Here is a 16,106-nt window from a genome sequence, read left to right on the forward strand (position 1 = left end):
AATATAATATAATATAATATAATATATACTTAAGCAAAACCAAGAGAACCATTTTTAGGCCCTCCAATTGTTCCCTCTAGGATCAACTACAGCAGAAGCCCATTCACATGAAAAACTTGTTACTTTTTGATGGCTGAGTAATATTCCATAAAATATTACTCAGCCATCAAAAAGAACGATTTCTCAACATTTGCTGCAACATGGATGGGACTGGAGGAGATAATGCTAAGTGAAATAAGTCAAGCAGAGAAAGACAATTATCATATGGTTTCACTCATTTATGGAACATGAGTAGGAAGGTCGGTAGGAGAAGAAAGGGAAGAAGAAAGGGGGTAAACAGAAGGGGGAATGAACCATGAGAGACTATGGACTCTGGGAAAAAACTGAGGGATTCAGAGGGGAGGGGGGTGGGGGAATGGGATAGGCTGGTGATGGGTAGTAAGGAGGGCACGTATTCCATGGTGCACTGGATGTTATACACAACTAATGAATCATGGAACTTTACATTAAAAACCAGGGATGTACTGTATGGTGACTAACAATATAATAAAAAAAATATTATTTAAAAAACAACAAAAAAAAGAAAAACTTGTTACTGTTTATTATTTGTGATATGTGGAAAGTACAAAAGAAATATGTCATGTTCCCCTGCCCTAAGAGAGTTCATAGTGAAGGTGAGGATGTAGGACATAGACCCAAAACAGCAGAGTAGTTCAATAGCTATGTGTTGTCCCAGCCTCTCTAAGCTCATTGAGTTTCACTGAAAGTTATATGCTGTTTTATGCTTTTGTGCCTTTGCCCATACTGTTCCCTCTTAAAATATAATCCCTTTCTACCCTAGATTTTCCAGGTAAAATTGTTTTCACTGTCAAAGCTACTATGATCCACTCAAGTAATATTTTTACTCCCTCATTTGTGCTCTCAGTGTCCTGGTGGTACTGATGTGTATACACTTTTCATACTGTATTGAAAATGTATTTTTGCTTCCCTCCCTTCTAAGAGTACAGAAGAAACACACCTTAGATATACACTTATCCCTTGCATCTAGCACAGAATCTGGAAGTTAATAAAGACTATAAATATGTTGTATTGAATATCTACCTAATTGCCTCAGTGAGATTTCATTCGCAGTTTATTAAATAAATATTTATTGAGTGCCTAAGCCTGGCTGGGGATATCGCAATGACTATGATGTACAAGATTCCTGCCCTCATGTTGCTTAAAGTCTAATGGGAGAGACAGACCATGAATGAGTAAACAAATACATGACATAATATAATTTCAACTAGCGATTAGTTCTTGAAAAAAAAAATAACGTAGGTTAAGGAGACCCAAGAGTGGTAAAGAAAAGGAAAGTATCTGTTAAATTGGTCAGAGAAGGTCTCTCAAGAGACGACCTTTAAATGAATGAAGTCAGGGAGAAAGTAATGCATAGATCTATCTGAGAGCACAGTAAGTGCAAAGACCCTCAGGTAAAAGTAAGTTTGATGTGATAGATGAATGGATAAAGAAGTGGTATATATATCCAATGGAATATTACCCAGCCATAAAAACAACATGGAGGGTATAATGCCATAAAACAACAAGAGGGTATAATGCTAAGTGAAGTAAGTCAGTCAGAGAAAGACAAATACTGTATAATCTCACTTACATGTGGAATTTAAGAAACAAAACAAATGAACAAAGAAAAAAGAAACAAACAGACTCATAACTATAGAGAACAAACAGGTGGTTACCAGAGAGGAAGTTGTTGGGGGGGTATGAGTGAAACAGGTGAAGGCGATTAAAAGTACACTTACTGTGATGTGCACTGAGCAATGCATAGAACTGTTGAATTAGTATATTGTACACCTGAAATTAATATAATACTATATGTTAATTTTACTGGAATTAAAAGAAAAGAGTAAGTTTGATGTATTCAAGGAACAATTAGAAGGCCTCTGTAGTTTTTTCCTTCCCCTAATGCTCTGATGGAATTTTTTTTCATTAATTTTTTAAAAATTTCAAATGCTTCTAACCAGTTAACCAAGTATCTTTTTAGAACTATGGTAAGAAATCCTTAAGTATTCAACTATTTAAATATTTCCTATTACTGTTTCTCAACCATGGCACTATTGGTATTTGGGGAGGCTGGATAATTCATTGGTGTGGAGGCTTAAATAGATAGATAGATAGATAGATAGATAGATAGATAGATAGATAGATAGATAATTTCCAAAAGGGCTAAGTGATTATTTGTTGTTGTTCCCCTGAACAGATGGCACCAGACAAAAATCGTATGCACAAGATATGTTGACATCTCTTCATTATTTGGATAACCGCTTTGTTCAGCCTCGTCTAGAGAGTTTAGCTTCCAGAAGTCGTTGGAAAGAGCAATATAAGGTATATAGTTTAATTTGTTTTTGAGTCTCTGGTTGGGGGGATGGGAGTGGCAGACCTATCAGGATTTCAATATCCAGCTATTAAACTGAGTATTGACTGAATACTAACTGAATAATCTTCTAAATTATTGGCATTTTTTCTTTGTTAAATAATCAACTTGTTGTTTCTCACCTTTTCTAAAGGCTGCTATTGTTTTAATTATTATAACACTTATTATATGTATCCAGTAGTTAAGTAGTTCTAAATGATGAATAACTTTAGAACATCTCCGGGGCTTAGCCCATCTATTAAAATGAGGAGGTTATCTCACAGGATATTAATTGTTTTTTCAGAAAAGAGTTCCATTGATAAAGAAGTTTGAGAAACAGTGGGTTTAACTTAAACTTAACTGGAGGACTTTTCAAGGAACATTAATGTGTCAATTTATACTGTAAATCTTCAAGAGGGTTATGTAGAATGCAATGCTATCCAAATTTGTGTTTTCCTATGAGACTCCTTTTCATGAACTACCTTTTATCACCTCCTAGAATAATTGATTTCCGTAACATAATTTGGGAAACACTGGCCTAGGTTGTCTTTGACATCCTTCTCTACCTTAAGGTTTTGTAATTATTTGTAATTAAGATTTTGTAATTCTACCAATTTCTGGGAAGCATCTTTTTAATTTTAAGACTTATTGTATTCCATGTTATCTCATAGGTTTCTATTTTATGATCTCTAATAGTAGAGGCTGTCTTATATGATTTTTAATGGTTTTTTCTTAATATCCCTGCTTCTAATATTCTATCTTGTAATGATTAGCAAGAGGGAAAAAAAATGGCAAGGTAACAGAAGTTCAAGTTCCTAACAGTCCTTCTAGCACTTAAATCATTAGCTACACTACCTCATTTATGTCAGATTTGGTTTCATCTACGGCCTGTTCAGTCTTGAATTACCTGATAAATTAGCCACAGATGGTTTAGGTTTAAGGGACAGTTATGGGATTACAGAAATAGAAGCCTTCAGTTCGGAGGATGGCTGAGTTTAGGGCCACCGTATATGTATTTTTGACTTTGGGTGGGTTTTTAACCTCTCTAAACTCCACTCTCTTCCTCAGATACAGAAAATATTTACTTAATTTAAAGGGAAATATTTACTTACTTGGCAGCTAAAATACATAGCACAGTTCTTAGAACATAGTATAAATATTTTCTTTAATAGAAAAATAGCATGTATTTATTGATCATTTAACTTTGCCAAGTAATTTTCATGCAATGCAAAGTATCTTTTGTTTCATAATAGTATTTTTATTATATTATGTTATTCACCATACAGTACATCCCTGGTTTTTGCTGTAAAGTTCAATGATTCATTAGTTGCATATAACACCCAGTGCACCATGCGATACGTGCCCTCCTTACTACCCATCACCGGTCTATCCTATTCCCCCATCCCCCTCCCCTCTGAAGCCCTCAGTTTGTTTTTCAGAGTCCATAGTCTCTCATGCTTCATTCCCCCTTCTGATTACCCCCCCTTTCTTTATCCCTTTCTTCTCCTACCGATCTTCCTAGTTCTTATGTTCCATAGATGAGAGAAACCATATAATTGTCTTTCTCTGCTTGACTTATTTCACTTAGCATTATCTCCTCCAGTGCCGTCCATGTTGCAGAAATGCAAAGTATCTTATTTGATCTTCAGAGTACCCTCATGAGGAAGGCACTATTCTTTCCTCTGTTTTAGAGCTGAGAAAACTGTGACTCTGAACACAAGGTTACACAGCTAGTAATTAACTAAGCCAATATTTAAACCTAGAAATCATAAGTTCCTAGTATTTCTTTGACTCCAAAGCCCATGCCACTATGCTATTTTATGCTTAACTATACCATGGTATATTATGCTGAATTTGGATTACCTGGTGTTGAAATAATAACTGTGAGATACAAGAATACATTAGCTTAAAAATTTAGAGACATAGATAATTCAATATGATCTTGGAATGAATTCTTAGGAATTAGCTAAATTATGCTGCAAAAAATAAATAATATGACAGATCAACAATGAAAATCTTAATAGCTTAACCCAACAAAGCTTATTTTTCAGTTATATTATATGTCCAGTGTAAATCCACAAGAATGTTCTGTGTATTGGAGTCACTCACACAGCCAAGCTGATAGAGCTTTCGTCTTGGATGTGTTTCCATAAGTACCACAGAAACGAGAAGGGAAAGTGATTTAGTCACTTATTCACTCTCAATGTCATCCTGTTAGTGACATGTGTCCCAAACTGCTATGAAATATGAGAAATATTAAAAGTAGAAAAAATGCAATGTAGTTGTGAGTCATACAGTGTTAAAAAGGAAACTATTGGTATACTGAATATTTAATTACTATTAGGCTGATAGAGAATACAAATGTGGATTAGTAACCCTGCTAATATGCTTACTGTATGTAGTTCAAATATTATGGTAAAACCTAATCTACACTACTAATTATGACAGTAGTATCTAGCACAGGCCTAGAGTGTGAGCAAAAATATGCAACCAGAAGTAATTGCACAGCTTAATAAAGCTTATTTATGAATGCCAAATATTTTCTCAGTTTGCTTACTCATTGCTAATTTAGCTATTAGACTGTCCATATCAGTGCTGGCCAACTAGCAGTCCTAGTTCGAACTTGCTTATTTTCGTAGTCCTTTAGTAAGTAGCCATAAGATGATCAAATCATTTCTAGAATATTTTGTGGGAAATAGGATATAATTTACACCATAGAGACTGAATGTGGTCTGGTTTTTCTCAATTTTTGACTAACCTCAATGAATTCATCTTTTTGTTATAGTATCCTGAATTTTTGCTGCTCTGTTTTTCTATTTTTAACTATAATACCTCATTTACACTAACTAGAGATGAGAAGAAGGAAAAGAATTAAAATCTGTGAGGAACACTACTTAATAGTAACTCGAAAGTAGGAAACTATTTTTTTTTTCCTAGTCTGGTTTCTTTTCATTTAACAGCCTAAATTATAAATTCTTTTTTTTAACTTAAAAATATCTTGTCAAATATCTACTATGTGCTTTGTGTTAAAGTAAGAAAAAACAGTGTTTTGTTCTTATATCCTACCTCATTATTGTGATTCCAAATATTGGTTTTAATTTGGTTAGGTTCTTTTTATGTTTTATTTTGTTGTTATTTTTTCCAATCTTGGAAAGCTTCATTTTCAATTGTTTTCAGGAGAGGGTGGAAAATTATTCTAATGTAAGCATCCATTTGAAGAATCCTGAAAACTGTTCCTGCCAGGCGTGTGGCTTGCATCGCCACTGCAGATACTCGGTGCATTTATCAGGAAAGTTGTACAACACCAGGACTATGGAAACAGATGATTTCATGTCACATGATAAACAGGTATTTTTTCCTCTCATTTTAGTTTTCAGTATTTAGCTTTTAAATACATAGCTTGCACAAATAACCCTGTTATTTTTACAAATGGAGAAAGCACTAGGAGAAGGGAAAAGAGTACAAGGAAAGAGGGTATAATTTTTGAATGTGAAAAATATGTCTTGCATATGTTTATGGCACAGGATACTAGGTAGAAAGTTTTTTTCCCTTTAGCAAAGAGGAGGCACCTTTTTAGGCTGCTCTGGGTCTTCATCACTAACCTTGTGAAATGGTGTTTACACTTTAATAAAACATGATGAGAACAATAGCATTCAGAGCAGCAAGTTCCCATGTAAGCACTTAGACTCCTGGAGGGGTCAGTTGGTGTGGTTAATTTTTACTACCTGCTATTACAGGAAGGACTTTCAAAGGTGGTTCAACATAATATGTATTTTTCAATCTACAATATCTACTGTCCACCTTACCTAAAAGTACCAATGGACAAAGAAACAAGATTAACATTCTTCCAGGAGACAATTATGAGAAGAAAATAGTTTCACTTACTTGCACAATAAACCGTATTTTAATTTTAAAAAATTCACTCCTAATTCAGATACTAAACTTGGTGTAAGTATCCATTCACCCGAACTGCGGGGAGGGGAGAAGGGTGTAAGATGAGGATGCGAAGGCAGATAACTGGGGCAAGGGAAGCTAAAGTCCCTTTGGCGTCCAAAAGAGAATTTAACCCAAGTGGAATATTTTATGGCAGATAATTTACCAAATTGACAGTCCCCAGGCAAATAATTGAAGATGCCTGTCATCTTAATATGAGAATAGAAAGAAAATGATGTTTCAACTTAGCGTATATCAGAAGTGTGTCAAAGTCTAGATAATCAACACATAGTTAAGGTGCTATTAATTTTGAATGAAAAGATTAAACTGAAGAAAATATTGGAAATATTTGAAGAAAAGTATTTGATAAACAAGCAAAGCAGTTCAGTGTGAAGAGAGAAGTGCAGGTGCAGTCTACTTCTATTTATTTTTTAAATCTTTATAAAAGTATTACATTTATAAATACAGAAATGTTAATATTGAGAGCTTCCTCTGGTGAGTCTGTATATCCATGAAGGGTGTGTGTGTTTGGGGGGCTCTTAGAGTTGCCTCTAAATATTGCCAGTCAGTTATTAAGCTAGAAATAGATTATTAATCTAAATCCTTCTACTGTATTGGGTAGTATGATTCATCAGTACTAGTGGCAGTAATTGACCAGATCCCTCTAAACAGTCTGCAAGAATCACTTAGAAAGTTTGTATGGGGATAATGAATTCAGAATTAGTCTTTAATGTATCATTTGACAAGTTACTATAAAAACACATTTCTTTTCTCAACATAGTCAATATGCAAATCTCCCCATTGTTTAAAAACCAATCTATGATTTTTTATGAATTAAGACACATAGAATCCTAATAAAAGTGTTTAATACTTTAAGGATCATGTCCTTTTGTATAGGTGAAAAATAGTGCTGTACATTCACTGTCTTCGCTGTCCACAGCCAATCCTAGAAAGGGAAGTGAGTTAGAAAACCATTTCTGGAGTTCTGATATTCCTGTGGAACAGTAAAGATTCTGTATAAAATAGTTATTCAAATATCTAAAAAATAAAAGAGATCTCACAAAATAAAAGCAAAGAACTTTAATACACCAGTCACACAATGGAGAAACATCAAAGTTAACAAATATATTAGAAAATTATTATTCTCCATCTAAAGGTATACAATTCTCCATCTACCTTAATATGCCAGTTGATAGCCCTCAAAGTAACAAAATATTTTTAAATCAAATGATTAAATGCAGTTCTGTCATGGTTGCATTGAAACTAGCAGTTTCACGGACAGTAAGATTCCTAGAGACAAAGATTGTGATACATCTTTTTAGAATACTGGATAACTACATATAGCCAGAATCATAAAACTATACATATTCAGTGCCCATAAGTTTATGTTAGGCAAAGTATCCAATAAAGGCAGATGACACAATCATGAAGTTCACTAAAGCATTTGCCCTTTTCTGTGAACACTTACTAGCAATGGTTTAGGCTTTTAAAATGTGATCACATTTTGGGGAAAAATAGTATGAGAATATTCTAAAGGTAATTTTGGGTTTATTGATCTACATAAGTTTAAGTAGCTGCCAAGAAGGTAGGAATTAGAAATGGAAAGAAGTAAACTATAACGTTAAATATTTTCAATGGGTATTTTTGTTTCATACAGGTAAAAAAAAAATTAATAAGTATTTTTAAATACCTCTCCTTCCCTCTTCCCCCAACTTAAAAATTTTATACAGATAAATTCCTCAGTTTTGTGGAAAAATAAAATACAGTGTGCTGGAAATTGTTTAAAAATTTTATCCAGAAAGCCATAGGAGACTTTATCCAGAACAGCCATAGGAGACTTCTCCCACACAATCTACTTTGATGACAGAAATGGAGAGACAGAGGGTACCCCTAGTGGCCACTGCAACTATTGTGGTACCTTTTTCACTCAAACTAAAAAAGGAGGTATTGGCAAGGGAATTGTTAGCATTGAAATGACTGATTTGATGATAATGTTGAAATGGGAAGGTTACTGGGAGTAAACAAGCAATGTACAATAATACCTGATTATTTCTATTGATCTGAAAAACAGAAAGGTTTTCATAGAACTTGAACAGAAATCTGAACCTGGTTTTCTTCAACATTTGAGGATTTTAGAAAGATTATAAGACGTCCCAAATACCATCTTCAAAAAATGATGCATCAAACCTGATTGTTGCTGATCATATGTAACTTTTATTCAGTTTTGCCAATACACTCTTCATTTTATTACTATTTTTTTTTTGCCAATATACTCAGATTATTATACTCATCACCGCTGTGAACCCTTGTAGTGTGGCTTCAGAAAAACAATACAGTTCTTTGTCAGATTGTCAGATAGAATACAAGTTACACAGATCAATACTGTAACTATACCACTTGTAGTGAACTCATGAAAGTATAACCCATTAGTGAATTTAGGCACAGAGACAAATACGTAATTTAATAAGACTTTGTCTATTTCCTCAGGTTACTCCATGAGAAGCAGGTTGATCATATTATAAAGTTTTTAGTTGTAATGTTTAGTTTTTGGTTTTCCTATTTTAGTTATCACTGTATATAACAAAGTACATATGCAAAACATTCTGAAAGAGGAATGTTCTGGTTGTTGATTTCACAAGAATATTCTTAATCATAGAATCCTGGAAGTCTATATAAACATAGAAATTAAAATTCTAGTAGTTTGCTAATAATAAAGTATTAATGTGTTATAATCATATCAGAATGACTAATTAAGGAAACAAATATGACTAAACACAAAGTTATTTTTTACCTGACAAAATTTTTTGGAAAAAATTATTCACTGAAAAGCTGCCAATACTTAGTATTGGTTATAAGAGTTTGTTTCAGTTTTATATTTTGCTTATAAGCTAGAAAATTATTGTAATCCAGGCATTTTTAACTCAGTAACTATGTACATACAATTGTTTGCATGCTTTTTTTCTTGTTTTTCATCTTGTTTTCAAGTATGTCTGTCCTTCTGCATTAAAAGCCATTTTTCTTCACTGTCTCAAACTTGGCTAGCTATTTTCTGAAGACTTAGTTCAAGCATCACCAACTCAAGGACTCTTCTCATTTCTGAATTGGTTTAATTGTCCCTCTTCTATACCTTGATAGCATCTCTTGCCCAGCATTTAACACTTTGTTCTATAATCATTTGTTTCTCTCCCAAGACTATAAGCTCCCCTAATACAGGTAAGTACATCTTTCACTTAATGTATCTACAGTGCTTAGCCCAATACTTGAAACATAGCAGATGCTCAGTTTTTCTTATCTAAGTTATATAATGAGAGAAGGTAAGGGAACCATTGTATTAACATTTTAAAAATTAATAATGCATTTATTAGATTTTGATAATATACAGCCAGAAAGGCTGTATAATCATTACTATATTTTTTACTTCATATGTCAGATAATAATGTTTATTTCTTGATTTAGGTGTTTACTGTTGGCAGAATTTGTGCTGATCGTACCAGAATTTATCATAAACTGAAACATTTTAAGTTCAAGCTGTACCAAGAATGTTGCTCCATTGCAAAGACAGAAGAAGTTGAAGACGAACAGGTTAAAGAAACAGTGGAAAGAATTTTCAGTCAGTCAAAAGAAAGTGGCTGGATTAAGGAGGTAAGGTGAATATAGAAGAATCATCTCATTCATAGATTCTGGAGCCTAATTATGATCAGCAAAAGGATACAAATGACTAGAAGACAGTGAAATTTAAAAGAGAATCTCTCCTTTTCCCTGTCTTTGTATTTTCTCTTCTTCCACCCATTCCTTTCATGCTTATCATTGTCCAACCCTGAATAGGTGCCCTGATGTTCTAAGCATTCCTTCAGCTCATCAGATAAATTGAAATCAGCAATAATACCGTCCTGTAATGAAGGACCTCTGTCCTTTCACTTTTATATATATGGTATTCCTTACATATATATTAAGTCCCCTTATTTTCTTTGACAAATTGTGGGACTCACCTCTGCTTGTCTGCTTCCTATTCTTTAGAACAGTTCTTGTGACCCGAGAGTGAAGAAGCACCTGGTGCCAATCTGAGGAAAGGATCTCGGCTGCCAGTTCTAATACCACCCACATCCTCTTCTTGAGGACATGGGCTGAGCAGTGAGCACTGTAACTGAAGATCAAGGGGAATGCAGAGGTTTCAGGCCACGGCACTGATTTTGACTCCCCCAAATCCTGTTGATCACTAAATTTGATATCAGGGATAAAGTGGGGGTTTTGAAGAGTGCACTGGATTCCCGAAGATCTGCTGGCAGCTCATAAGCTCTGGTCTGCTCACAGAGCTTTTAGAATTGTTTATGGTACTTGGAAAGAATGCTAATATGATTGCAATCTTCTAAAACAAGTCTAGTTACGTGAATGTATGAAAGAAAACATATAGTAGATTTTCAGGCAACTCAGATCAACAGTATATTTAATCTTAAAAAAAAAAAAAAAAAAAAAAGCCTGACTTGAGATCTGTTGCCTGGGTTATTTATATCATAGGGAAATTTGTAAAAGAGGAAGATAAAAAAGAAGAGAGCTTAGTGAATAAACTTATAAGCAAAGGGAAAGAAAAAGAGAACAACAGGAACTTGTCAGGACATGTCATGTTCCACAGAGGTCTCCCAGTCCAGAGAGTGACATCAAAACTGGTTTCCCTTCTGACAATTATCCTCCCACCACAAGCCCCAACCCGGGTATCTCTCTGTCTCCCCCCCACCCATCTTGACCTTTCCGTAGTCTTTCTCTCATCTTACTCTCCTCAGCTTTTTATCTTTTACTTTGCTTCAACTTCTCTCCTGGTGCTTTCCTCCCTGTCCTCCTCTGTGCTTTTCCGTTTACCTTAGGAGGAGTCATTACTTATCCAGTAAGTCCCATCTTCATTTTCCATGATGACATGAAATTCTTAGCTGCTTTTATTGGTGCATTTAAGGGTTGCCAACACTCTAGTGGAGTTGAAAAACCTACTGGGACACCACATTTTTTAAAGAATTGTGTACTAGGTATAAAAAATCACTGTGCATGTATTATACATATTATATAATAATAGGATATATGGGGAAGAAAGTTAAACTTCTTGTAGAGAAAAACTAAAAGCATTTCCAGATCATGTACAAGGTTTCTAACAGAAGGGACCTGGAATAAGAAAAAATATTCTTAGGAGGAAAAAAGCCAAGTGTTCTCTTATGCTTCAAGTACAACACTTAGCATTGGGGAGTTAAGATATTTCAAGATCACGCATGTTAAGGACAACATGCACCTTTTTTCCCTACATGCAATACCAAAGAGCTTCATTTTCTTTTTGGGATGCTCCTGCTTTAAAAATATCTGTCTATAGATTTTTTTCAAAAGATGTCCTAGAAACTAAAGTTTAGAGCCACTGTAAACCCATATGCAGCTTTCTGTGCTGTGATTAAACTTCAGAATTAATCAAGTGCTCTGACATTTCTCAGCGTCACTCCACCTACCCCTCACAGAGTGTGAGTGTCCTTCTGTGACAGCATCGCATTTGCTTGTGATGTACACCTTCTTCTTTGGCTGCAGACTCATGGCCATAGCTACCCTAACCCCTTTGAATGCCAGGGCTCAGTGCTGCTTGAGTGGCCCTATCTGTGGCCCTTTTTGCTCTTCCTAATTATTATGTCAACCCTTTCTTTTACCTCACGCAAACTATCTGGCCCTGGCTTTCCCCCCAGCTTGTATTACACACCTTGCTTTTTCCCTTACCTGCCCCTTCCTCCTCCAAGTGTTTTTCTTCCATTGCCTCAGGACATCTCAGCATTTCTTCCCAAGGACCTGCCAAGGAGACTGACTTCATTCTTCTTGTTCCTCCTCCTAACAGTTGAGCTAGGATGATCTGTTTTTAACTTAGGATGACATTAAAGGGTAGGAGTTACTTGAGTGTAAGAAAAGAATGAATGATAAGAAAATTATAATAAAACCAAAACATATAATAAATATAATAAAAATAATTGTCTCATTCTAAATTAGACTGAAAGAACATATTATCATATGCCACTGGCAAAATGCTAACAAATGTTTCTTGTTAAGAAGAAAGTGAATGTGATGATGGGATTTCCAGAGAAGTTGAAGATAGGGTTGTTGGGATGGGGTGGTGAATACATGAATATCAGGAAGTGGGGAAAGTACATCAATAAAAGTATGAAGTCTCAGTTTTACAATTGTATGTGAATTTCTAATGTATTACATAAAGATTGTTACATAAGAGAGAATTTTAAATAATGATTTGATATCCCACCCCTTCCTGAACCTCTCTTAATGTGGTCTCTTTTTCTTTCCCCCTTTAAAACTTTTTTTCCTTTTCTTTTTCTTTTCGCTCCTTAAACTGATGTTTCTCAAATTGTAGCCCTAATACCTATGTCAGAATCACCTAGAAGTTTGTGGAAAATGCATAGTTACAGGCCTCACTGAAGACTATTGAATGAGAATCTTTGGGGGTGTTAAACACCAAGTGTTTAACAAATTAGGTGATTCTTAAGCAAATTAAAGATTGAGGGCCTCTGCTTAAAGGTACATGTCACTCTAGGTTCCGTTTTGGCCTCTTTATAGCTCTCTGCCTTGGCAAACCCATTCCTTTCTTTGCGTCTAACTGCTGTTTCTGAGCAGAAGACTCCAAACTCCTTTTATGTTCTGACCTCTTTCTCACACTCCGTTTCCACAGTTCCACCTGTTTTAATCAGTAGGTCCATCCAGGCACTCGAAGGGGTAACATAATAAGATTCAAGCTCTCCAGATTTTTGGGAAAAAAGAAGGATGGAACAGAATCTTTAGGTGGAGAGAATGACCAGGAAATATGAACTGCCTTCTCTCTGAGTTTCACTTTTCCTTTGGAGGGCTTTTTTTTTTTTTTTTTCCCTTACTAAAGCTGTACCCTGCCTCTCCCCCCACTCTTTAAATCTCAGAAATAGCATACTATAATGGTTAAAAGCATGGATTTAAATATTTTCTAGCAGTAGAATTTGGAGGCAAGTTACTTTATTTCTCTAAGTTGTCTCTTTAGTAAAATAGGAATTAAAACAACAATAATAGAGTTTTGATTGTGGAAATTAAATGATCGACACGTTTTAAGCATTTAGTATTGGACCTAGCAATTAGTAAGTGATCAATTAATGTTAGCTATTATTAGTAATAAAAGCAAGGAGAGGTTTTCCTTCCTTTTCTTCATATAGCTGGGATAGATTGTAATTTTCCAGAAAAAAAATTAATAAGAGAAAAAAACAATACAAAGAAAGATAATAAAAAAGCATAAAACCAATCAAACTTTTAAGGTATAGTTTTCTAATTCTAGGGTACTTTACTTCTATCTAGTAGAACCCAAGTACTTGGTCAAAAGAATCCCTAAGTTGTGCAAAGGTTATTTCCCCTCCTGTTCTGATCTTCATTCTTTCCAGAGCAGGTGATCCAGTCAGAGATCTTTGAGGGGAAAAAAGTTTCATGGCCCTGTCTAGAAGGAAAACACACTCCTCCGATACTTTTCCATAGGTTCCTATTACCACAAAAGTCAGGGTCATCAGGATCCTTTCTTCTTCACTGGGAGTAGAACCAGAGTTCTAAGTGGAATAAAGAAACCATTAGGTTAGTTAATCTCAACTGAAGTCAGCGCTTTGAACTTTTCAAATCATCTGTGAAATTTCCAAATCATCCTGACTCTTATCTTGTCCTACCCTGGTCTTGACTCTTCATCTTCATTGGCTGTCATTCGAATTTGGGATCTCATTACCGAACTTATTACAATAGACTCATAACCAAATGCCAAACTATTCTAGAATGGATGTTTTACCATTTTTCTTAAAATACACTCCAGATCATGTCAATCTCTGCCTTAACACTTTAGCAGTTTCACATTGCCTGTCACATTATTGCTAAATTCCTTCACCTAGCATTTCATACTTTTTATTCTCTGACCACAATGTCTTTGGTTCAGTCTCATCTCTCTCGATTCCTCTAAAAAACCTCAAATTGTAGTCAAACCCCATACTTTCTTGCCTTTTCACTGCTGTATGGACTGTTGCCCCCCCACCCCCACCAAATCTTTGCCAACCAAATCCTTTCTCCCATGACAGTTTAAGTGCTTCTTTTTCCTGATCACCTCAACTAACCATGGCTACTCTTTTGAACCTTCATACAGTGTCTGTATAGTTCTTTATGGCACATGTTATTGGTGTATTACCACTAAACTCTGGTCTCCCTAGGGACAGGGAAAGCAATTTTTTTGTACTTAGACAGTCATTAGGAAGTATTCAATATATGTTATGTGTTCAACAAATTTTTGTTGAATAAGTTATTGAAGTTGTTATACTTCCATAAATATGATAATAGAAAAATTATATTTTATAAGAACATTATGAGATTAATAATAATGTTCAGTTTGATCTCTTGCCAATACTTTATGAGTTAGAAATGCTTATTTGAAATTGTGTCCCTTGTTTGTAAGATTTTTGTTCATGATTATCTGAAATGAGAAGTGAAAGTGTTCCTGTTTGTGTCTATAGATAGAAAAGGCCTACCTTATCTTCTTTGCTTTGAGTAAAATAACTAGCTTTTTTATTGTATACACAGAAATATGGTCAACTTCAAGAATATCTAAATTGGGCGGATTACTTTCAAGATGAGAAGTTTGACTGAATTGTAACACATTTCCTTCAGAGAAGATTTTATAAATTCCTGTAAATGTGAAGATCATGAGTCTTGTTTCTCTGTATCATGTGACATATTTATATATTTTGTGTGTATTTTCATGGCAAATGCCTTGTTTAAAACATATGTTCATCTTAATTTCCATGAATGGCACTCTACAGTCAAATAAAAGTTTTATCTGCTGTACATAGAAGACATAAGCCTAATAATTTTTAAGAGTATTTTAAAGTGATAAAACAATGCCTTTAAACAGATGATTATCAAGTGAATGAGCTGTTCATGTCCTGTCAGCTTAGTAGACAAATACTGTATTTTAAAAATGAATTCAGACTAACATCTATGTGTATTTATTATTGAATCCCTGCCCAGATGTGTTTATTATCGTTTCACAGTATTAAATGATCTGCACTGATATATTCTTTACTACTGTCATTATCTAAATCAGTGGGCCATGGAAGAAACCTAATGTTTCATTCAGTTCAATCCCCTCGAGTCAGAATCAGACTGTAGTTTACCCCTTCCAAAGAGGAGTGCTTTTCTCCTTTTCTAAAGTTTCCTTTAGAAATAGATCTCAGGCCTCCAGACTCTTTGAACCCTCACATTCAGGAATAATTTTGTGATATGTATTTTCATGCTTCATAATGTGCTTTCTATTTTTTATTCAATTCGTCTACATGTTAATGATTAAGATGTATTTTATTTATTTTTATCCATAACCTTTCCCATATATGTATTTATGTTAGGATCCAAAGACCTCAGAGAGACAAATTCAGCCAAAAATAGTTTAAAAGCATACTTTGGCATCTGCATTGCTTTGCACATTTAAATTTTCCCATAATATAATAAAGTGAAATGGTTTCATAGTGACCAAATGAACCCTGTCTATTCTGTATCTTTAATTCTTAAAGGTAGTGTCATAGTAGGATCTATTTTACAATGCAGTTTTCAATACTTGTTTCTGACCTCAAGTGTTGATCGAACCTGGCTTCAGTTATTATGCGGTTCATGCATGGAGTTCAGTGTATGTGCATACATAAAAAGCCACATTTTATTAAGTCCTTACATAGAGATCACTTAATATTTTCTTCAGTTT

General features: G+C 34.5%; 1 protein-coding gene across 5 annotated transcripts in view; it reads left to right on the plus strand.

The window, feature by feature from the left end:
* CCDC82 (coiled-coil domain containing 82) overlaps positions 1–15,902 on the plus strand; it is a 33,051-nt gene extending 17,149 nt beyond the window's left edge. For 3 of the 5 annotated variants that reach the window (XM_045790820.2, XM_045790819.2, XM_045790817.2), the window contains 4 exons: positions 2,258–2,382; positions 5,588–5,758; positions 9,800–9,985; positions 14,936–15,901. In XM_045790820.2, coding sequence (XP_045646776.1) covers positions 2,258–2,382; positions 5,588–5,758; positions 9,800–9,985; positions 14,936–15,001 — 548 coding nt within the window. In that variant the 3' untranslated portion in view covers positions 15,002–15,901. Of the gene's footprint in view, positions 1–2,257; positions 2,383–5,587; positions 5,759–9,799; positions 9,986–10,360; positions 13,230–14,935 lie in introns of those variants that run through there. The other 2 variants (XM_087868225.1, XM_045790818.2) reach the window with 2 other exon arrangements.
* The last annotated feature ends 204 nt before the right edge of the window (positions 15,903–16,106 follow it).

Source organism: Ursus americanus, chromosome 16 (genome assembly GCF_024610735.1).
Source record: "Ursus americanus isolate L20-20 chromosome 16, mUrsAme1.1.p, whole genome shotgun sequence".
NCBI lineage: Eukaryota > Metazoa > Chordata > Mammalia > Carnivora > Ursidae > Ursus > Ursus americanus.